This window comes from Eleutherodactylus coqui, chromosome 3, assembly GCF_035609145.1.
Source record: "Eleutherodactylus coqui strain aEleCoq1 chromosome 3, aEleCoq1.hap1, whole genome shotgun sequence".
In the NCBI taxonomy this organism is placed as follows: domain Eukaryota; kingdom Metazoa; phylum Chordata; class Amphibia; order Anura; family Eleutherodactylidae; genus Eleutherodactylus; species Eleutherodactylus coqui.
Window position 1 is genome coordinate 132,918,400 of NC_089839.1, and position 24,821 is coordinate 132,943,220.

The window sequence follows — 24,821 nt, forward strand, 5'->3', positions numbered from 1 at the left end:
TATGGACAACTAAAAACTACATATACAGTCTGCAGACTGGGTAACTGGTGATAAATGCAGGATACAGGTCATATAATAACCAGAAATCATGTTGTTCGTTATGTACACACATAAGCTTATTCTGAAAAATTACCTGAGAAGTTAGCAATGCTTTAAAACTTAAATTTTTGACTTTAAAACAATACCAAGATTATAGCTTTGATTGCAATGTAGCCTGAGATATAACCAGCATTAATACAGTTGAGAGTGAGAGCTGCAGGTTTATGCAGCTCCCACTGAAGCCTCCTATATCTGTGCCTGCATTGTGCCTAGGACTGTGAATCCGATCTTCTTTTAATGACTAGATTATCTGCTTGAAAACAAGATCAAGATTAATGTAAGTGCTACACAGTCGGAGATAGATTCATCAGTATCTCATACATCCTTGACTATTGAAATAGATGTATATGATGTGTTCTTGACAGGGAAAGAGTTAAATCATTAAAAGTTAATCTATTACCTAGGTTATACTGCCCTTAGTCACCCGTTCACGCAATCTTTTAAGGACTATAGCAGCGCAGTTTTCTCGCTGCTTTGCAGCGCGAAAACAGCACTTGTTTGAACGAGGCATTGTGGACTTTTTTTAATCTGCTGTGTGCACAGTATTCCTGCACCTGCTATTCCTCAGGAATATTGTATGCACTGTAAATTATAAAATTTAAAATGTATCCACATTTTATAAATTGATGGTCTATCCTCAGGATTTCATTAATATCTGATCATTGGAGACCAACTTTGCATCAGAGGACGATTCTGTTTGTGCTCAGAATGTTGCAGTTTTCAAAGTGGCCATTTTGAATACTACATACCAGTCATATTTATTTCAGTGGGGTAAAGTAACACTGCAGTACTTAGAATGGCCACTATAAAAAGTGCAGCATTCTGAGTATGAACAGGATCGTACTGAGATGTAAACACTGGAGAGCATCAGCGACGTGACCTCCTTCAAATAGATGATCGGCGGGGGGGGGAGCCAACCTCTCACAGTCCGGTCTTGATGACATTTGTACCTTTTATACCATGTGTAAATGTAAATTATAAAATATTGTGAAGTTGCATTTTAAATGCTTTAGGGATACTTGTTTCTTGCCAGCTCTAGACCTCTATAATGGTTCACCTTAATTTTCATGCAAAGCTACTTTCTAATGTCTGCTACCTAGGTGATATATGTATACTAGTAGACATGCATATACATATGGGGGGCGTGTGTTTGGAAATGACATATGTACTCACTTGCAGTATAGAGCGCTCATGTTAATAAAATGGCGAGACAAATAGGTGAGCTTTAAGGATTTGATTAAGTGTGTGCATTCTGACACTGACTGAGATTAAGAGCACCATCAAATCTGAGGCCTCCAGGTAAATTAGATTTAATGTGAAGATGGCTCAAGCCAGATGATCTTTTCATATCATTAAAACCTTCATTGCTTTTAGAAAGATGAGTATAAAAGATTTTTGAATAATTTAATTTATTAATTCATAGCATGATTTGTGCAATTAACATAAAGTAAGGTAATTAATTACAAAGGAGGTCATTTCTGATTCTACTAATTGATATTCTGCCATCGAAAACAAGATACAATTTTAGTGCATTTATACTTAAATTGTTGTCTTGAGTATATCTCATGTAAATGAGTAATAGAATAACCCTCGGCAGCACCGTCTATTGACAGGTCACTACCCAATGAGTCAATATTAGAGATGAGCGAGCATACTCGTTAAGGGGCAATACTCGAGCAAGTATCGTCCTTTTCGGGTTGCAGGAGTGAGCGGGGGGGGGGGGGAGTGTTTCAAATGATGGAGGTGCTGCCAACCAGATGACACTCCACCAAGGTGGCCGTGAGTATCATGAAAACACTCTAAGCTACTAGAAGATTAAGGTCCAATATGCGATAGTGAAAGCATTTCTTTTTTATTATTTAACAAAGTACAAAAACAGAAATGCCGGAGCTAAAGCCAGAGGGCTGTAAGTGGAGGCAGGCATGACAGGGTCAACGGGGAGGGAAAGGGTTAATGAAAAGAGGAGGTGCTGGAAAGAGGAAAAAGAGCGGGAAGAAGTGAGAGGAGCCATACCTGGAGCAGCACAACGGTGAAAAAGCAGGAATAACGTAGCGGGGACAGTGAAGAGTCTGACAGAAAACCGGAGGAGCCCTGACCTTACCTGGGATGGAGACGTTCCTGGAGAAGAGCAGAATAGCAGCGGATGAGAGAGGACGTTCATGACTGAAAGACGCGCTGGGAGCAGCGCTCTGGGACAGCAGAGACAGAGTCTGCAATTGGAGCGGTGAGGGAGAGAAGGCCGCGGAGGGCGCCGGTGCCGTGTAGCTGAGAGCACGATCCTGTGCGGCACCGCATAAGGAGCCCATCACCAGTCCCTCAGGGCTTGTCCTCTCCGGAGACACAGCGGAGGAAAGAGGGTCGGGCTGGGGGAATCTTGTCAGGCGGCGCAGTACAGTGTCTAGCGCAAGACCCTGTGCTGTGAGGGTGGCAGGGCCTGGTGTGCAACAGTTGGCAGTGAGCGGAGGCAGAGCTGAGGGCTGCTCACCTGGTGTGGTGTCGGTCAGGGAGCAGCCTGGCAGCAGCAGTCAGAAACAACTGAGGTCCAGGGGAGAAAAAAGGGGGGAGGGGGGCACCTGCAGGGAATAGCATAGCAGCTGTACAAGCCAGGTGATGGAGAGCCAAGGACAGCAGGTGGCTGGTCCAGCAGTGGGTAGAAGCAAGGGGGCCACAAGAAAATCTTAGGGGGCTGCAGGCACAGAGAGGGGCGGGTGCAGTCGGGATGGGATCAGTCGGACAGGAGAAGAAGCACCATGGAGGAGGAGAAGGAACAGCTGGAAGAAGGATCAGTGGCTGGTGGATCCATAGCCCCTATGCAGCTGGGTAAGTCTACATATATTGCTTGTTCACTTTCATTAGTCAAGTTGCGCCTGCAAAGATTAGTGTGGGGTGGCAGTTGCTAGGGTGAGGGATCAGCTGAAGGCTGGTGGGGAAGGGGGGATGTTGGGGTGATACTAGGGTTGAATGTGTGAGTCCTGCAAGACAGGAAGAAAAAGGAACAGATCCGTCGCCGGTGGCGGCGTGGGCCACACGGTCTTGTGCGTAATCTAGCGGTGGGAGTGTTATGGGGGGAAGCTTGGCTGGGGTGACTGGGGGAGCGGTCTCTGCGCAGATGGAGAAGGAGGGGGATGCCGTACCACTTTGGCTGACTGGGCCAAGTGAAGTCTATGCGGTTTTTAGGGGCTTTTGGGGGCACGATTTAAAGAAGTTTAAAATATATATATATATGTGTGTGTGTGTGTGTGTATATGGTGGAATGAGTATGTGGAGATATTCTCCCTTCTCCCACTCGTGTAGTTTAATTTAGATGAGGGTGAACAGATGGAATATAAAGGAAAAAATTAGAAGGGTAGGCATTTACCAATTGGTGGTATGCATTCACCATCTTAGGAAGGGTACGTGTTCGTCATCTTAGGAAGGGTTATTGGGAGAAGACTTTGGAGAATTGCCCCGGTCTTTTTGCTATTCAGTTTCGATAGGTGAGGCATACAGGGGTCACGGGGGACTGTCTTGATTGCGCTATGGCGAGCAGTTCAGACAGCAGAAAGCGGTTAATTTATCCAGGAGATAGGATCACAAGGACATTGGGTGGTGGCTTCGGGTGATTGCCCTGGTGAGATATGGACAGCTTTTTTAGGGAGTGTCTGGTCTGGAGGCTTGGAAAGTAGTACTCAGGGGAGTAGGTTAGTATGGTCTGGGAGGAGGAAACAGGCTTGGTTTTGTTGGTAATTTAACGGAGGCCAATGCCAATTCGGGGGAGGATGCAGTTTTAAACAAGCCTGTTCCCATTGTAATACAGCTCACACGGAGCTGCAAAGTGTTTAAGAAAGGAAAAAAGGGGGGGGCACAGGAGTTTTAGGAAAAGGAGGATACCAATGAGGCTGGGTGAGATGGTGCCATTACTAAGAAAGTACCAGCATATGAGCAAGGTGGAACAGTTATTGGAGGGTTTCCGGGGTAATTTTAAAAACCCGGATGATGTAGTTACGTTTTTAAAAGAACTTACAGTACCCACTAAGTTACTTGACTGTCGTAACCTAAAAGACTTAGCAAGGAGGTTCACTTAGGTCACATGGCAGGACCATTTAAGGAACCTTTGCGGAAATTCATAGTGTCGTTACTGGGGGTAATGCAAATAAAGGAACCAAATAAATTTGGTTGATTCATCACTTATCGTACCCAAAAGGGGGTGTTAGTAAACGAGGGTATAAACCCTGAACTTGTTCGGTGGTACATACCTCATTTGATGCCGTGGCTCAGTGGGTAAAAATATGGGGAGGGTGGGGGGTGGTTGGCAAAAGCAGATAGTGAGTCAGCTTTTCGACAGCTGCCAGTGGCACCGGAAAGTATTAGCTTACTAAAAAGGGGTGTTTTTTGGGACGGAAACTATTTCGCGGATCGGTGTTTGCTTATGAGATGCTCCGTCTCAGGTGCGTACTTTGAAGCCTTCAGTCTTTTCGGGAATGGGTGGGGAAGGATACCGCAGGAGTACAAGCTGTCAGTCACTGCATTGATGACTCGCTGCTGGTAGGGCCTGGAGGGTAACCATTACGTGAGATATCGTTGGGAACGTCGCAGTGGGTCACCCATTGATTTGGCGTGCTACTTGGCCCCCGGACAAGATGGGAGGGCCCAAGAGCATGCAGCTGGCGTCAGCTACGTCAGGGGTCCTGCAGTTAGGAAGAAGCTACAAAGGAGATTTGGCAGTCTGATCCACTTTCTTGGAAAAGTATAATGGGAGGTCAGGAGTGATGGAGTAGGTTGTGAGAATGGGATTTGGGAATTGTTCATTGATGCGGCAGGGAGCACAGATTTGGGGGGCTTATTTCCAAGGTCAGTGGCAAATGGCCTGAGATGTAGGAGTCGGGTCTTGGGGTTATTGGAGCTGTTTTCAATAGTTCTGGCGGTTGTGCTTTGGGGCGGTTTCTTTTAAAAGCAAGAAGGTTTGTTTCCATTGAGACAACTTGGGGGTGGTTCAAGACATTAACACACTGACGGCCTCATCACCGGCAGCGGTGAATTTGGTTTGGCATTTGGTGACTGAAGTATTCTCACTGAACGGGAGTTTAGTGGCGGTGCAGGTTCAAGGGGTTGATAACTCAGTTGCGGATGCTCTCTCGTTTTCATTGGGAGCAGTTCAGGTTGGTTGGCCCCGGGAACAGAGAAGGATGGAATGGACTGCCCGGTTAAGCTTTGGAACATGGGAAGCGAGTAGTCGCGGTATCAGAGCCGCTTTCATAGCTGCTTGGTGGGAATAAGAGGTATGGATAGTTCAGCGTCGGATGATAGTTCAGAGAAGGATCGAGTGGGGGGGGGGGTTATTGAGTGGGTTGGGTAAAGTGTTTATTTTAAAAAAAAACATTCAAAATTCTATGTGGGACAGGTAAACCGACTTATAGTGGGTGTAGCTTTTGGATGCAAGTTAAGAGGAAAGACTGTCATTACAAGGACCTTCGTAGTGAGGCAAACTTTGGAGTTTTTTTTTTAGAAAGGCGAAAGGAAGGGGGGGAGACGCATAGGCCGATTTCGTTCAGCTTGTCGCAGATCATGGGGGTGGTGATAGAAACTGTTGGTGAGGATTAGTTCAAGAGGTTATTGTTTAGGACAGAGTTCTCATTGGCCTTTTTGAGTCTCTAAGGGTAAAAGAATTGGTGAGTATGTAAGAGTTTCAAGGATGGACACTGTGCCTTTGTTGAGGCATGAGACTTGGCGGTTTTATCAAGGTCCAGTTTAGCATGGGTTTTAAGGAAGTGTTGAAAAAGTTAGGCTTGGACAGTTCGCAGTGTGGGACACATTCATTCAGGGTGGGGGCAGCCACGGAGGCGATGACACAAGGCATTGGATGGGGAGGCAGTAAGGAAGATAGGTAGGCATGAATCGAACCAATGCAAATTTTACATCAGACCTCAGTTACGGGAGCAGGGAATGAAGTTGGCAATTGAATTTCGATAGAAGTTCAGTGGTGATCTGGAGGATCGGATAAGGGGTATGTCATAGTGTAAGGTATTGCAGGATGGTAACTATTGGAGAGATAATGGAGTTCATCTAAAGGCTATTGAACAAATTTGTGGTTATTGGCAGTGCAAGAGGGAACTGAGCGTGTCTTGTTGTGGGGTGCGCCACAGCTTGAGGCGGTCAAGCCGTGCTCGCTGTGGCAGGTAAGGGGGTCCTTGGAGTCAGCACAAAAGTGAAGTGGGGGGAAGGCAGAGGCTGGATAGCTAACTTCACCCTCTTTGATTGATCATTAGGTGGGTCTGTCGCCTATTTGCTTTGACAGGCCGGAGTTGCTGCAAAGTTGTTTGGTGTGGCTAGCCTGGGTACAGTTAGCGGGCCTCGGTGTCAGGAGGTAGGCGACTAGAGGCTAGTTGGTGAGTGTGGCTAGCCTAGGTATGGCTAGTGGGCTTCTGTGTCGAGAGGTAGGCGACTAGAGACTATTTGGTTAGGTGGGCCTCCTGAGTCGGTTGGTTTGTGACGGGAGGCGTGGTTTGGGAAATAGGGTTCTCCTGAGTCGGTTGGTGTGCGGCAGGAGGCATTACAAATATTTCCCTTTTTGGTGAGGCGACAGAATTATTCGGTGCTCCAAGGATCTCCCTTTCTCTGGGGATTGGTAATGTTATGATATGTTTTGAGATTTAATGTTATGTTGTTTGTAATGGCTGCTGTGGTCAATTTTATCCAAAGAAGGTGTCCGTGATTATTTAGGTAATTTACGGAGGTGAAGGCAAAGGGGGAAGGCTACAGGAGGATGACTCCGTTATACCCCAGTCAAGCAAGTTAAAACGCTTTTTGGGAACGAGCCCCTTTGTCTGTTCAGCTGGATTAAACACTGACTGATATGCACAAATAAATGTGGAGGAGTGATTTACAAAGAAAGGGAAGAAGGGGGAAAAAAGAGAGAGAGGAGGGGAGAAACAAACAAAATTCATATGCATATTGAAATCTTATGAATGTATCAATAAATACGATAAATGCAGGCACAGCTCCCTTTATATAATTCATTTCCTGATAAGTCCTCAATAGTTTAAAGATGGACAAACCCTTTAATTTCACTTAGTTAGTAAAACATTCTTTATATGTTCTTCAACTGCTTTTTTTTTTTAAATAAAAAATCAAAGTATTGACCGTATCTTTCCTAGGTGTATAGCTCTTTGTAACTTCTGTAGCTTTCAATGAACAAAGCTGCAAAGGAGCCCTTCCATTAAAGGGTTTCTTGAGAGTGAAAACATTGTTTCTTGAGAGTGGAAACAGGCTAAAGTTTAAAAAAAAAAAAAAAAAAGTAAGGCATATTCAATGGTCACTGGCCCCAAAAGAAGCTATAGTGGTTGCATGTTGTTCAGCAATGCATGTGACCACTCAGCCAGTCACTGGCTTCACCGGTGATACTGCCATAAATGACACATAATTGCTAAAGCCAGTAATTGGTTAAATTCTCATGTGCAGTGAGCAGCAAGTAACAGTTGCGGCTTTTTTCAGGATCGGCGCAGCGGGAATCGGGGCTTCTGTGCTGCCCTCGAGTGAGGTGAGCATTTGACGGATGTGTATGCCTGATTTATTTTTTTTATTTTAGCCCATTCCCTTCTTGTACGGTTTTCTTTTACTTCGAAAACTCCATTAACACGTTTGATGAATGTTCACCCAAAAATCCTTTAGTTCTAATAGCCATTTAAATGCTGTATGACTATACTATATTCTAGGAATGCAATTTTTACAGTTTATCAAGCATTCTAGCTTGATGGTGAGATTCATCAATCAGTTGTTGACAAGTCTCTGAGTCACTTTCAGGAGTGGGTGGCAAACGACATCTACTACATATCTCTTGAATCATCCTTGTGAAGGAGTGAAAATGGAATCTATAGTCTCCAAGCTAAAAGAATTGTAAGAAGTAGAGGAGGTTCTTTTCTAGTATGAAGTTATTTTGTTGTAATCAAATTCAATAGAACAGTTGGTACCATATGGAAAATTTGATTAAAGTTATTCTGTAATGCAAAAATTCTGTTATTATACTGCGTTATAAAACTGATCCGTAAGAAGGATGTGGATGCAAAGTAGATTTACTTACAGGACACTATATGCGCAGTCCTAAACTCATTCAATGCGCTAACAATTTTTTTACAAAAAAGGCTGCGGAATCTTAGGAAAATTCCACCAGTGTCTACAAAAGCATGCCAGTGGGGCAACACGCAAATGGACCTCCACATTGTTTTGCCCTAAGTATGTCATATATTCAAAATAGCTGATGCCTTTGTATTATAACTATTCTTGATAATTCTACTGAGTAATTTTCATGAGCATGAATACAGTAATTTTCCTGGGACACGAACTCTGCCCTTAAGTGGATGCATATTCTATTACAGTCACCAGATACAGTCACTGGACGGCCTATCTACTACCACGTTTCCCCCAAAATAAGACTCTGTCTTATATTAATTTTTGCCCCAAAAGAGTCAGTGTCTTATTTTTAGGGGGTGTCTTAATACTTACCTAGCAGGCGCCATTTCTGTCCCTCTCGCAGCTCTCCAGGCGCTCCGGCAGTCTTCCGTGTCACCCTCAGCGCTGAAAGAGCATTGTTTTCCTGGTAATGTGGGTTGAATACCCCACTTCCAGAAAGAGAATGCTGTGATTGGCTCAGGACCGCAGCTTCAGCCAATCGCAGCCATTTTTGGGAGAAGGCTTACTATAGTTTACATACCCCAGACGCTCCGGCAGTCTTCCCTGTCGTCCTCAGTGCTGAAAGAGCATTTTCTTTCTAGTAACCTGGGTTGAATGAGGTGATCGATGATGTCATTTACTGAATGGCAGCGATATATATATATTTTTTTATATACTACCGCATTTACCAGAAAATAAGGCCTACCCCGATAATAAGCCCTAGCCACACTGCATGAAAAAAAGAAAAAAAATTACTCACCTCGCAGGCGCCGTCCCTCTCACTGCTCTCCAGGCGCTACGGCAGTCTTCCGTGTCGTCCTCGGCGCTGAAAGAGCATTCTCTTCCTGGTATTGTGGGTTGAATATAGTATTCAATGAGGTCATTCACTGAATAGCTGTGATTGGCTGAGGCTGTGGTCCTGAGCCAATCACAGCATTCTCTTTCTGGAAGGGTGTATTCAACCTGCCTAAAGAACGGTTCTGTCAAATTTCAATTTTGTACAAGTTAGAGAATTAAATTAAGTACATTACATAGGGGGTCATTTAATTTTGCACTTAGAATTGAATAATCAAGTTGTGACCCCTTTACTTTTCCTATTTAGGACCTAAAGAATGGTCGTGCCAAATTTAAGTTTGTACGGCACAGAGAAGTTAGAGAATTAGTAGCGAGTCAGAGAGTGAATGAGTCAGTGAGGGCTTTCACCTATATATATGTAGCTAGGGCTTATTTTTTGGGGGAGGGCTTATTGTCGTGGTAGGTCTTATTTTCGTGGGAAATTGGTAGTTTATAAACTACATATACAGATGTTTACATATACTGCAAGGCTGTATAGTACATGTAAGCGGCCATGGACTGCAGGGATGGAACATGCTAAGAAGGGGCTGCAATCTTAGCCCCTTCATCTCCTTCCCTACATAATGAGCAGTGCACAGGTTACAAAGCTTATCTAGAACACTCTCCCACAGAAGTTAATAAGTCATCTTCAGATTATAAATTCTTATAATAATGATATAGCTTTTATTTTTTAAATAAAAAGGTGATAGGACTTTTTTTTACAGCATTTGCTTTACAGATGGATTATAAGAAACTATTTTTGGAGTATTCCTTTAAATTTTGAATCAGCAATAAGGCTACCGGGATCTGAGTTTTCTCTTGTGCAATTTAACTATGAGCATCGTAGAAAGAACAACAGACATCAGCCGTAGACTGCCAATGTCCTATACCTACTCTTTGATTAGCCAGCGCTGATCACATGATCATTACTGTCCAAACAGAGAGCAGTGTGCATTAGGTAGCTAGAAAATTGCATGGGCCTGCTGCAGGCGGGACCCAAAACAGGTGGATCGGAGGGACATCAGCATAGAATGCCAGTAAATAACTTGCCCTCTTTGCTTCAGGGACAGAATTTTGCCTGAAACTGGAGGATAGTTTGAGATTAGAGATGAGTGAACGTACTCGGTAAGGGCGATTTCGCAATCGAGGGGAGTGGGGGGTAGCAGCGGGGAACAGGGGGGAGCCCTCTCCCTCTCCCCCCCACTCCCCGCTGCAACCCCCCGCTCACCCACAGCGCACCCGAGTACTTTTCACCCGAGTAGTGAAGTACTCGAAAATCGCGGTGCTCGATTGCGAAATCGCCCTTACCAAGTACGTTCGCTCATCTCTATTTGAGATCTTTCACACAGGATGAAATGTTCCGCAAGAGCATTGCGGAATATGCCGTCCATGAATTCTGCACCAAAATCTATACGGCTAACTGTGGATTCTGATGCGAAATTGCGGGTTTTGGTGCTTCCTCCGCCGGTTGGGGGCCGTTCTGTATTCTCTCCAGTTGTGCATTTCTGCAGTGTTGGATACTTTTCCTTACCTCTCAGCAATACATTCCCTACTTGGCACACTGCTTCTTCCATTCTTTGCTGTTCTAGTTTTCCATGCAAGAAGAAAACCAGTCGGCTTGAGATCTAGACTTGCGCTGCAGAAGATGTTGGCGCTATATAAATAAAGATTATTATTTTATTATCAATTGTGTGAAGTCACCGCTGCACTCTTTCTGAGAGACCAATTCATTGTTAACTTTATTTATAATGCAAAGCAGAAGAAAGAAAGGTATAGTGTCCAATCATAGGCAACAACACCCTGGGAGTAACAAATCATCAAAGTCTTAGTGCTGACGAATGCATACATTAGAAGAGTAAATGAATGCAGATACAATGACTGAATAGGGTCTCCAGGAAACGCTAAAGTCCCCACTACAAGGACATGCTGCTACTACAAGGTTTAGACCAAGCTATATATTAACCGTTGAATAACCAGTGTAACACAGATAATTTTAATTCCTTTACGCTATGGAATGGAGAATGCTCACTGACTGTTATGGGTTTGTGCAGAGGTCACGGTGCAAGATGGTGCATATTGTGAATGGATGGAGTCTTGTTATGTATAGGTGTTATCATGCATTATAATTCTGGCAGTGATTTTCATCCGTTGACTTCTGAAAGTGTTCTCTACAGAACAGGAAATATCAGACTATAATAAAGTTTAGTGGATAGAGTGAATACTGCAATATTTAACCAATGTATATTAAATATACATAGTGATGTGGAAAAAAAGTACTTAAATATGTTTAACAGAAATACTTAATTTAAGTCCCTTTCACATCTGTTTTTAAGCCATGCTCTGTTTCTGGAAGAGAGAAACTGAAGTTAAAATGAATTTAAATGTATCAGTTTTTCCAATTGAAAACAATTAGAGATGAGCGAACGTACTCATCCGAGCTTAATACTCGTTCGAGTATTAGCGTGTTCGAGATGCTCGTTACTTGTGACGAGTACCGCGCGATGTTCGAGTTACTTTCACTTTCATCTCTGAGACGTTAGTGTGCTTTTCTGGCCAATAGAAAGACAGGGAAGTCATTACAACTTCCCCCTGCGACGTTCAAGCCCTATACCACCCCCCTGCAGTGAGTGGCTGGCGAGATCAGGTGTCACCCGAGTATAAAAATCGGCCCCTCCCGCGGCTCGCCACAGATTTATTCTGACATAGAGGAGGGAAAGTGCTGTTGGGGCCGGAGCTGCTATAGGGAGAGTGTTAGGAGTATTTTAGGCTTCAGGAACCCCAACGGTCCTTCTTAGGGCCACATCTAACCGTGTGCAGTAGTGTGGAGGCTGGTTTTTGCAGTGTTGCACTTTTTTTTTTTTTTGTATATCGGCCGTGCAGAGCATTGCGCCCTGCAGTAATTATACATACTCCAGGGCCAGTAGTGGTGGTGAGGCAGGGACAGAAGACATATATTTATTGAATATAGGCAGTGGGCCTTTCCAAAAACATTTGGGGAAAAAAAATCTATTTGGGCTGCCTGTGGCTGTCCTCAGTGTACTGGGTCTGTGCTGGGTGTAGTTGTCCTCCTAATTCATACGCAGCCAGCTAAGTGTTACAGCAGGCTTGCGCAAAATTATTTCCTGGCTCTGTGTTGGCTGTTAAATCACCGCTGTATTCCAGTCCACAGTGCAACAGTCTGCAGTTATTTTACATACTCCAGGGCCAGTAGTGGTGACACAGGGACAAAAGAGATATTTATTGAATATAGGCAGTGGGCCTTTCCAAAAACATTTGGGGAAAAAAATCTATTTGGGCTGCCTGTGACTGTCCTCAGTGTACTGGGTCTGTGCTGGGTGTAGTTGTCCTCCTAATTCATACGCAGCCAGCTAAGTGTTACAGCAGGCTTGCGCAAAATTATTTCCTGGCTCTGCTGTGCGTTCGGTAAGCGAAGTCAGCCTCCAACCACAGGCCAATAAGCGGCACATTTAATTACAGCGTTCTGTTTCTGCACTACTGGTAATACACCATGCTGAGGGGTAGGCCTAGAGGACGTGGACGCGGGCGAGGACACGGAGGCCCAAGTCAGGGTGTGGGCACAGGCCGAGCCAGTGCGGTGGCCAGGGGTAGAGGCAGGGCCAGACCGAATAATCCACCAACTGTTTCCCAAAGCGCCCCCTCGCGCCATGCCACCCTGCAGAGGTCAAGGTGCTCTACGGTGTGGCAGTTTTTCACAGAGACGCCTGACGACCGACGAACAGTGGTGTGCAACCTTTGTCGCGCCAAGATCAGCTGGGGAGCCACCAGCATGCGCAGGCATATGATGGCCAAGCACCCCGCAAGGTGGGACGAAGGCCGTTCACCGCCTCCAGTTTGCACCACTGCCTCTCCCCCTGTGCCCCAACCTGCCACTGAGATCCAACCCCCCTCTGAGGACACAGGCACTACCGTCTGCTGGCCTGCACCCACACCCTCACCTCCGCTGTCCTCGGCCCCATCCAGCAATGTCTCTCAGCGCAGCGTCCAGACGTCGCTAGCGCCACTGTTTGAGCGCAAGTACGCCGCCACGCACTCGCACGCTCAAGCGTTAAACGTGCACATTGCCAAATTGATCAGCCTGGAGATGCTGCCGTTTAGGCTTGTGGAAACGGAGGCTTTCAAAATCATGATGGCGGTGGCGGCCCCGTGCTACTCGGTTCCCAGTTCCCACTACTTTTCCCGATGTGCCGTCCCAGCCCTGCACGACCACGTCTCCTGCAACATTGTACACGCCTTCACCAACGCGGTTACTGCCAAGGTCCACTTAACAACGGACATGTGGACAAGTACAGGCGGGCAGGGCCACTATATCTCCCTGACGGCACATTGGGTGAATTTAGTGGAGGCTGGGACAGAGTCAGAGCCTGGGACCGCTCACGTCCTACCCACCCCCAGAATTGCGGGCCCCAGCTCGGTGGTGGTATCTGCGGCGGTGTATGCTTCCTCCACTAAACCACCCTCCTCCTCCTCCTCCAACGCAACCTCTGTCTCGCAATCAAGATGTGTCAGCAGCAGCACGTCGCCAGCAGTCGGTGTCGCGCGGCGTGGCAGCACAGCGGTGGGCAAGCGTCAGCAGGTCGTGCTGAAACTACTCAGCTTAGGAGAGAAGAGGCACATGGCCCACGAACTGCTGCAGGGTCTGACAGAGCAGACCGACCGCTGGCTTGCGCCGCTGAGCCTCCAACCGGGCATGGTCGTGTGCGACAACGGCCGTAACCTGGTGGAGGCTCTGCAGCTCGGCAGCCTCACGCACGTGCCATGCCTGGCCCATGTCTTTAATTTGGTGGTTCAGCGCTTTCTGAAAAGCTACCCACACTTGTCATACCTGCTCAGAAAGGTGCGCCGGGTCAGCGCACATTTCCGCAACTCCAAGACGGCCGCTGCCACCCTGCGGACCCTGCAACATCGGTTTAATCTGCCAGTGCACCGACTGCTGTGCGACGTGCCTACACGGTGGAACTCTACGCTCCACATGTTGGCCAGGCTCTATGAGCAGCGTAGAGCTATAGTGGAATACCAACTCCAACATGGGCGGCGTAGTGGGAGTCAGCCTCCTCAATTCTTTACAGAAGAGTGGGCCTGGTTGGCAGACATCTGCCCGGTCCTTGGAAACTTTGAGGAGTCTACCCAGATGGTGAGCGGGGATGCTGCAATCATTAGCGTCACCATTCCTCTGCTATGCCTCTTGAGAAGTTCCCTGCAAAGCATAAAGGCAGACGCTTTGCACTCGGAAACAAAGGCGTGGGAAGACTGTATGTCGCTGGATAGTCAGAGCACCCTCATGTCTATATCTCAGCGCGTTGAGGAGGAGGAGGAGGGGGAGGAGCATGAGGAGGAGGGGGAAGAGACAGCTTGGGCCACTGGTGAGGGTACACATGCTGCTTGCCTGTCATCCTTTCAGCGTGTATGGCCAGAGGAGGAGGATCCTGAAAGTGATCTTCCTAGTGAGGACAGCCATGTGTTGCGTACAGGTACCCTGGCACACATGGCTGACTTCATGTTAGGATGCCTTTCTCGTGACCCTCGCGTTACACGCATTCTGGCCACTACGGATTACTGGGTGTACACACTGCTCGACCCACGGTATAAGGAGAACCTTTCCACTCTCATTCCCGAAGAGGAAAGGGGTTCGAGAGTGATGCTATACCACAGGACCCTGGCGGACAAACTGATGGTAAAATTCCCATACGACAGCGCTAGTGGCAGAAGGCGCAGTTCCGAGGGCCAGGTAGCAGGGGAGGCGCGGAGATCAGGCAGCATGTACAGCACAGGCAGGGGAACACTCTCTAAGGCCTTTGACAGCTTTCTGGCTCCCCAGCAAGACTGTGTCACCGCTCCCCAGTCAAGGCTGAGTCGGTGAGAGCACTGTAAAAGGATGGTGAGGGAGTACGTAGCCGATCGCACGACCGTCCTCGGTGACGCCTCTGCCCCCTACAACTACTGGGTGTCGAAGCTGGACACGTGGCCTGAACTCGCGCTGTATGCCCTGGAGGTGCTTGCTTGTCCTGCGGCTAGCGTCTTGTCAGAGAGGGTGTTTAGTGCGGCTGGGGGAATCATCACGGATAAGCGTACCCGCCTGTCAACCGACAGTGCCGACAGGCTTACACTCATCAAGATGAACAAAGCTTGGATTTCCCCAGACTTCTCTTCTTCACCAGCGGACAGCAGCGATACCTAAGCAATACGTAGGCTGCACCCGCGGATGGAAGCATCGTTCTCTATCACCATCAAAAACGGGGACATTTTTGCTTCATCAATCTGTGTATAATATTCCTCCTCATCCTCCCGCTCCTCCTCCTGAAACCTCACATAATCATGCCGAACGGGCAATTTTTCTTAGGCCCACAAGGCTCAGTCATATAATTTTTCTAAACAATTTTTATATGTTTCAATGCTCATTAAAGCGTTGAAACTTGCACCTGAACCAATTTTTATTTTAACTGGGCTGCCTCCAGGCCTAGTTACCAATTAAGCCACATTAACCAAAGCGATTAATGGGTTTCACCTGCCCTCTTGATTGGGCATGGGCAATTTTTCTGAGGTACATTAATACTGTTGGTACACCAATTTTTGGGGGCCCTCGCCTACAGTGTAATCCAATTAATTTTTAGCCCACCTGCATTACAGCTGACGTTACATCAGCTGTGTCGGGCACTGCAATGGGATATATTTATGTACCGCCGGTGGGTTCCAGGGAGCCACCCATGCTGTCGGTCCACACGGAGTTGTAACTGCATGTGTCCACTTCTAAAGAACCCCAGTCTGACTGGGGCATGCAGTGTGGGCTGAAGCCCACCTGCATTTAATCGGACGTTACCTCAGCTGTGATGGGCACTGCAATGGGATACATTTATGTACAGCCGGTGGGTTCCAGGGAGCCACCCATGCTGTGGGTGCACACGGAATTCCCATTGCGGAGTTGTACCTGCCTGTGACTATTTATAAAAAAACGCGGTCTGACTGGGGCATGCAGACACTTTGACAGAATGAATAGTGTGTGGCACATAGGTTCCCCATTGCTATGCCCACGTGTGCAGCTCCTGATGGCGGTGGCACAGGATTATATTTCTCATTGCTTCTGTACAGCATTGTGGGCTATCGCCCCGCCCCTTTTAAAGAGGGTCGCTGCCTAGCCGTGCCAACCCTCTGCAGTGTGTGCCTGCGGTTCCTCCTCATGGCAGACGCACTTATAAATAGACATGAGTGTGGCGTGGCATGAGGGCAGCTGAAGGCTGCGCAGGGACAATTTGGTGTGCGCTGTGGACACTGGGTCGTGCAGAGGGGGGTTGGGCAGCATGTAACCCAGGAGAAGTGGCAGCGGAGTGTCATGCAGGCAGTGATTGTGCTTTGTTGGAGGTAGTGTGGTGCTTAGCTAAGGTATGCATTGCTAATGAGGGCTTTTCAGAAGTAAAAGATGAACTTGAGATGCAGCCCAACATGTAGCCCCTCGCCTGCCCTATCCGTTGCTGTGTCGTTCCCATCACTTTCTTGAATTGCCCCGATTTTCACAAATGGAAACCTTAGCGAGCATCGGCGATATACAAAAATGCTCGAGTCACCCATTGACTTCAATGGGGTTCGTTATTCGAAACGAACCCTCGAGCATCGCGAAAATTTTGTCCCGAGTAACGAGCACCCGAGCATTTTGGTGCTCGCTCATCTCTAAAAACAATGATAGAAAATAAACCAGAAATGTGTCTGTTTGAATCTGTTCCATTGGACTTCTGTTACTTTTTTACAGCACAATAGTGCTGCTAAATGCATTTTTTGGTCCTGTAACAAAACAGAAGTCAAACAGAAACCTCTCAATTTTTTTTACTATTTTTGATTGTAATGGGAAAAAAACCTGATCTATTTAAATTCAGTTTGTCTGTTCCAAAAACGGAAAGCCCTAAAGGAGCCCAAATGCAGATGTGAAAGAGGCCTTGGATAATAGATTACTTTCTGGTGACACAATCCTTTTAAGGACACAATTGAAACTAATTGTCATAACTGTGGACACCGCAGACTGTTTCACTTAGATTAAGGGCTTTTTTGGGATCAGGATATTTAGGACTATTCTTAAGATAGATCATCAGGAGTCAGTGGGGGGAGGGGGTCTGTTGTTTTGGTCCCCCACTGATGAGCTGTTTACAGAGGCCATGTTGCTTGGGTGAGCATTGCAACCTGTTTAGTGTAGATGAGGCACATTGCCGTTCACTTCATAGTGGCTGTGCTTGCTATATCAGCTCGATCCCATTCACTTGAATGAGAATGAGCTTTACATAGGCCATGTTTGAAAGAATGTGATGTCACTGGCCAGAGAAGAGGCTGCAGCGTTCACCTGAGCATTGCTGCCTCTTCAAACAGCTGATCGGCAGAAGTTTTTTTTTGACTCCCATCAATCTGATATTGATAACTTATCCTAAGTATAGCAGTATGTTAGTCCTAGATAACCCTTTCGAATCTGCGGTGTTTTAGCATAGCATAAAGCAATAACGGTTATCAGAACAATAATGCTTCTTTGGAAACTCCATATAAAGGTGCGGCATTCACACATCAGTATAAAAGAGACTCATGAACCAATATCTGAAAGCTTTACATGTAAAAGTTTGTGTATGTAACTTGGTGTATACCACGCAGTGATTTGAAGTAAAAGACTTTCTAGATTCTATTCTGGTTGTGACCTTATTTTCCAAACACATATGTGCAGCCTGTTTCATAGTAGCTCTTTATTCATGATAAATATGGTGTTGTTCAGCATTCTATAAATAAAGATAACACTCTGTATCTTAGTTCATCTTTGCCTTACTTGTGCATCTCATGCACAGACTTGTTCTCTAATGCAGTAACTTCAGGTGACCAGCATTAAAAATAAACTTGGCTTTTAAATTTCTTACTTTTCTTCATTTACTGTCTTGGCAGTTAGTTTTTTTTCTTTACATAACATTAAAAAACCATGTCATGATCTGAAAATCTCATCTAACCATATTTTATTTCCAATAGAACATATCAGAAGGGGAAGGGAGATCATTTTCCATTGCATTTAAACAAATCAACTCATTTAGAAATTGTTGGCAGCAACACATCTCAAAGATGTTAGGGAAGGGCCGTGTCTACCATTGTACAACAGTCTTTAAACGTCTGGGAAGTGAAGGGACCAATTGCTATTGTGATGGATGCAGTATGGGGTTTAGCGTTGTCTTGCCGAAATATATAAGGCCTTTCCTGAAAGAGACGTCTGGATGGAAGCATGTGTTCTGAAACCTCTATATGCTGATAGTGCCTTTCAGGATATGTATATTGTCCATGCCATAGACACTAATGCAACCCCATACTATCAGAGATGCAAAACTGTGCACTGATAAAAAGCTGGATGGTTCCTCTCCTCTTGTGTCTGCAGGACATGGCATGCATTCCTTCCAAAATGAATTTCAGATTTTGATTTCTCTGACCACAGAACAGTTTTCCACTTTGACTCAGTCCATTTCAAATGTGCTTTGATCCATAAATGAGAAGATGCCGGCATTTCTGGATTGTCTTGATATATGGCTTTTTCTTTGCATGATACAGCTTTAACTTGCATTTGTGGATTCCATGGTGAACTGTGTTTACAGACAACGATTACTGGAAGTATTCCCAAGCCCATGCAGTGGTTTACATTACAGAATCATGCCTGTTTTTAATGCAGTGACACCTGAGGGCCTGTATATATCGAGCATCCAATGTTGGCCATCAGCCTTGTCCTTTGAGCACATGAATTTCTCCAGATTCTCTGAACTTTTTGATATTATGTGCTTTAGATGGTGGGATAGTCAAAGTCTTCACAATTTTACATTCATAATTATTGTTCTGAAATTGTCCCACAATTTTTAGACTGTTTTTTCACAGATTGGTGAACTTCTGACAATGTTTGCTTCTGAGAAACTCTGCCTCTCTAAAAACCCTCTTTTTATACACAGTCATGTGACTTAAAAAAATCAACCCTCCAGCTGTTTTTCATTAGTACCACTTTTCCTGACTTTTGTTGGCCCTGTCCTAACTTCTGTGAGATGTGTTACTGCCATCAATTTCTAAATGAGTTAATTGTTTTAAATGTAGTGGAAAAATGTCTCCCTTTCCCCCTCTGATATATGTTCTGTGTTCTACTGCACTGCGGAATAAGTTGGCGCTATACAAATAAAGATTATTATTATTATTACTCTGCATAAATTTTTTTTTTCAGATTTCCAATCATTGCATTTTTTTTAACATTTATTTATATATTACACAGTGTTCCAACTTAATTGCAGTTGTAGATTTACCCTCAAGGAAAGGTTGTACACTTTTTTTTTAATCATGTAAGGGCCATATAACGTTGTCCATCAGCGTAGCCAGCAATATGAGTATTAAAGGGGTTTTTTTCCGTGGAAATAATATTGATGACCTATCTTTAAGATAGTTCATCAATAGTTGATCAGCGAGGGTCCGCTGCTCAGGACCCTGACCGATCAGCTAAACGGGTGCATGCTGTCAACGCCACAATAACAGAGGCTGGAGCGGAAGCCTCCGCGCCAACCTCCCATGTAGTGGTTGGCGATTTCACTAAGAGCCGTGCCTGCACTTACAAGCGAAGGCCACTACACAGAGGTCGGCGCAGAGGCTTCCGCTCCGACCTCTGTTATTGCGGCGCTGTCAGCATGCACTCGCACAGCTGATCGGTCAGGTTCCCAAGCAGCGGACCCTCGCTGATCAACTATTGATGACCTATCTTGAGGATAGGTCATCATTAGTATTTCCATGGAAAACCCCTTTAATTTTCCACCAACAATATTAATCGCCTTGGTTTTGCTTTAAGAGAACAGCGCAGGTTGGAAGCTTACATGGCTTTGATCACATATTTTGATCAACTACATGGTACACCATAATAATCTTTCAGGAACACAAAATGTGGGAAATAAATGGAAACCCGTTGAAGTGGAGATCTATTGGTCTCTATTTCTGCAGATTTGTAGAATTGCAGACATAGCTTCTGATCCCATTTCAATATTTTGGACATAAGCCAGGATAAATATGATGTGAACAGACCCTAATGCGGTCTATGATGATAATGAAACTTTTGTCAGCCTACTATGAGGACTAAGTGGCCTGTGAATATTTTTGGACTTTTTGTAATATAATTAGGGCTATGAAAAAATATACAGTAAAAAAAATGTGGCTCCTGCCATTATGGCAAATTTTTTAGACTTCCCTACATCTCCACCTTGAGTGGTGGTGTAATATTCTTACTGTGGAGCTTGGACTAGCCCGTGGAAAAGCAGGTGAATCCCTTGTTTGGGCCATGTGCCATTACTAAGCCCCTACTATATGCACAAGTGCTTTACAGTACACACTACATACAGATAGATAACACACAACCGGGCTATTCATTCTTGTAATACGCCACCTAGTTTGCCTGTTTACATAGATGCATAGGCTAGCTACAGTGCCATCGAAGCTCATAGCCAGGCCTCTTACTGGGTCCTGTCTTCTCGAGGACACTGCGAAGGCCCCCATCACCAATCATCTTGCAGTCTCTAAGTGCTGCCTGCGGCTCGCTGGTGCATGGCCATGTATTCCTGCCTCACTAGTTCTAGGCTAGAACCAGGCAGCAGGCTACAGGGAGGATGGATCCCAGGACAAAACCAGCCTGAGACAACAGCAGAAGGCTACTACTGGAAAAAGGAGCGTGTGTCCCCTCTCCGAGTAGGGATTTAAAATTCGTTTTCAAATGCTTTCCCCTCTATAGAGTACTAGAACTTCCAGCATGGCCTAACAGTTGCAGAGCTTCAGGGCCCTGCAGAGATTTGTTCCTAAGGGCTTGTTCACATGAGCGCGTTTGCACTATGTAAAACATGCACAATTTTTGTGCACATAATGTGCAGTGATTAGAAACCATTGATTTCAATTGGTTCATTCACTTGACTGTGTTATTTCATGTGATATGCGATCACGTGAAAAAATATGCAGCATACCCTATGTTGGTGCGTATTACGTAGCGCAATAGGCCACTGAAGTAAATGGGCTGGTATAAATACGCAGTAAATATGCAGGAAACCTGCGTATTTATGCAGCATATCAATGGGCCTGTCTGCATTTTTTTTGCATATTTACGTGACTGAAATGCGCTTACACCCATGTGAACGAGTCCCAAGGGTGATGCTTGTGATTGGTTTTACCTCAAATCAGCATATGTCATCTTATAATTTACATGTATGAATGTCCCTCCCCGGAGGAGCGGGACTACCAGCGCAATCTGATGGGCCTCATGTACCAGTAGTGACAGGAGCACCATCTAAACTGGAGAACAGTCAGGAAGGAGAGAGAGGTTGTTTGTGGCCTCCGCCTTGTTGTAGTAATAATAATATAAATGTGTTTCTTAAAGCAGCCTATGCAAATATATGTATGTATATATTCACATATCCACCTTCATAGAAAATAGCTAGCAGTCAAATGGTTAACTGCATTTTTATGCTGGTATCCTGAAATACACGCCTCATCTCAAGTTCTACAAGGTCCTGAGATATGTTTCTCATGAGAAAGACCTGCGATGCCCAGCGCTCATAAGGAGAGGGCTACTTCTGTTCTACTCCCTTCGATTCCTAAGTCCAGGCAGAGATATTGATAGTCTATTCTAGTTGCGTTTCCTAGAAATTACGTGTTCACATAGCAACATACACCTGGGGCGTAAACATATATTAATCATCAGCGTCGTTACATACTAGGCCAATCATGAGTTATGATGTTGGGAGGGGTATACATGTAATTGGTGCGTCATATTTAGTATAACTGTATTGTATCTCCTTACAATAAACGAGAAGAGTATGGGGGCTCAAGGGGAGTACCCCTGAGTTCAAATACATATATTCATGCATGAAGCTTCTCATTATAACCAATTTGGCGCAAACCAGTGAAATCTTCTGGAATATGATTTATTCCTATAACATTCTGTAAGACCATTCTTTTTGGGGCCGTCTTGCTGTCATCTCTGTTGTCACTTTTATATGTACCAAAGCAGGCGAAATTGATTCACAACTTTTTTTTGTTTTGTATAAAGAAGTGAGAGCATTCCTGCAAGTTGTTTAGTATGAAGAATACAAGTATGAGCTTCTAGTGTAGCAGCACACCTACCTGCAGTGCAGTGAGTCCTGGAGTCAGGTCTGCTGATCCGCTGCCTGCTACCTCTACACATGCTGCTCACCATCCAATCAGATGGTCTGAGGAGAGAGCCCGCCTCTATGATGTGGCAGAAAGGAGAGAAAAGGCACTCGGAAACCCTGTGCAGGGGCAGATGGTAATTTGCAGTCTAACAGGGACCAGAATGAGGGATATCACAGACTTATCCATCACTCCCCAACCGTTAGAGCTCCGGTTACACAGACCATTTATTTCATAGGAATTCTGTAACTGAGCAAATTCAGACAGAACTCAGACCTATTAAAAAAAATGGGGCAATGTGGTCTGTGATTCTCTTTCATGGACAAGTGGTCCATGTAAAAAAAAAAACTGCAGCATGTCCTATTTTGTCCAATTTAAGGATGAGAGCAGGACATGCAATGTCCACTGTCCCTGCTGTGTGCTGTCCGATGCGAGCTGCAATTGAGAATTTCAGGTGCAACTCACACCCGGCCGTCTATACATGGTCTAAGGCGATACTCTGTATGATTCTGTACAATCACTTAGCCGTGCCTGGCTTTTCTCTGCAGAGGCTACATGTGCAGTGAGAGACGCAGGAACAGAGTAATCTATCGTGTCATCCACAGCAACATACAGGCAACTCTCCACCTTCCTGTAATTGGGTTGTCAGCGATTTTGAGCAAATTGCAGGCAAAATTTGAATGTTGTGTTTATATAAACGCTTTTGCCACAATTTTTAGGAAAATTGCAGCAAAAATGTGGCACTCCAATGTTGTTTTACAAAAATTGTAGAAATGTGCCAACTCTTCATTGGGGGCAATTTATTTATTTTTTACTTTTGAATACACAACCAACTTGGGTTAGATAACATTCCCCTTCAATAAATGAAATGAGGGCAGCAAAGCCCTGCTGGATTTTTCTGGTTGCTTTCAGGATCTTTCATTCTAGAACCTTTGTAGATGCAGAATATTGTCCGCTCTGAGGAGTACTGGGGCCGAAGTGAATGATTAATAGCTTATGTACCTGGTATATTGTATGTCATGCCGCACTGTATATGGTCAATTGTACTGCCATCCATTTACTGACTGCTATTAGTTCTCTAGCTTATTTAGCATTGATTGATCATTGCAGATGGCCCTGCTGCATATCCCATCCCAGTGGAGAATATCAAGCCGCTGCTTACTGTCGGATTTACATCTGGAGATATTAGTTTGATGAACAACTATGATGACTTGTCACCAACCAATATTCGCTCAGGACTGAAAGGTAAAGACCTTCCTTACGTACTTCTTCATGTCATAACTGCAAACTATTTGATTTTCTTTTTGTGCTTATTGGCAATAATTTGTAATTTAATAAATTGGATTGGGGTACGTTCACACACAGTAGAAATGGTGCAGATTTTCTGCGGTGGCAAGTTTGTATCAGCACAGCGTCAAGAATCAAACAGTTGCTGTGCATCTTGATTATGTTTTTGCTGCGGATTTTCCGCTGTGCAAAAATTGCACTGATTCCTCTATGTGTGAATGTACCTTAAGGACGTATTTACACGGCCAAGAATAATGTGAGAATTCTGCGGGATTGTAGTGTGATTGTTCTCAGTAAGAAAAACCAAGCAATCTTGTAGATATGATACCTTTTAATAGCTAACAAAAATACATGATGTTACAGCAAGCTTTCGGGGAGATCTCGCCCCCTTCGTCAGGCTAATGAATGTAGTATTTCTATCTTCTTATGTGTGCATTAGTGATAACAGACATCATAAAACTTTTGCATTCCTCAGCTTAGTGAACTGATTTAGTGTTTGTCTCTCTTCTCAGACTGTCTTGTGTTTTTTCAATTCTCACATTTTTGTGTATGAACATTTATTTAGATCATGAAGAGTGTGACCTTCTCCCCTCTGCATCTGTATGTTTTTATTATGTGCCATCCAAACTAGTATCATTCATTAGCCTGCCATAGACCGAAAGCTTGCTGTAACATCATGTATTTTTTGTTAGCCATTAAAAGGTATCATATCCACAGTATTGCTTGTTTTCTCTTACTGAGAACAATGACACTTCACTCTACTGGCTAACATGGTACCAAAGCTTTTTTTTTATACTGGGAGATTGTGAGACACACCAAACTCATGCATTGGAATGTCCCATTACTTTATTAGGCTAATTTACATAAGCAGTTTTACTCTTGCAGCTATAGTAGCATGTCCTACTTTTTGGGCGATTTATTCCACATTATTTTCTATGGCAGCAAAAAGCAAAAAATTATCGCATTGCGTTCGCATGGATATGTGATTTTCATGCTACTGCGGTGCAATTTTTTAAATATTTCCTATTATAACAGCATGCTACTCCGGTAACGTCATCAAAGGTCCTTTATCCCCAGTGAGAGAGTTACATGCTCCGCCCCTGATCACATGATGGTAACATCACAGGTCCTGTACGTACATGGCTGTTGTCCGGCTAGGTGTTTGTTAGTATTTCATAGAAAACTGAGGCTGCACGGGTTTGTAGTCCGCCCGTAATCTACACTAGGATGCAGGACCTTTTATGACATCACCGTCATGTGATTAGGGGCGGAGCATGTAAGTC

General features: G+C 44.9%; 1 protein-coding gene across 2 annotated transcripts in view; it reads left to right on the top strand.

Annotated features, from left to right (window-relative positions):
• TULP4 (TUB like protein 4) overlaps positions 1-24,821 on the top strand; it is a 248,843-nt gene that overhangs the window by 164,881 nt on the left and 59,141 nt on the right. For both annotated transcript variants that reach the window (XM_066596090.1, XM_066596091.1), the window contains exon 6: positions 23,362-23,496. In XM_066596090.1, the coding sequence (XP_066452187.1) occupies positions 23,362-23,496 (135 nt within the window). The remainder of the gene's footprint in view (positions 1-23,361; positions 23,497-24,821) is intronic.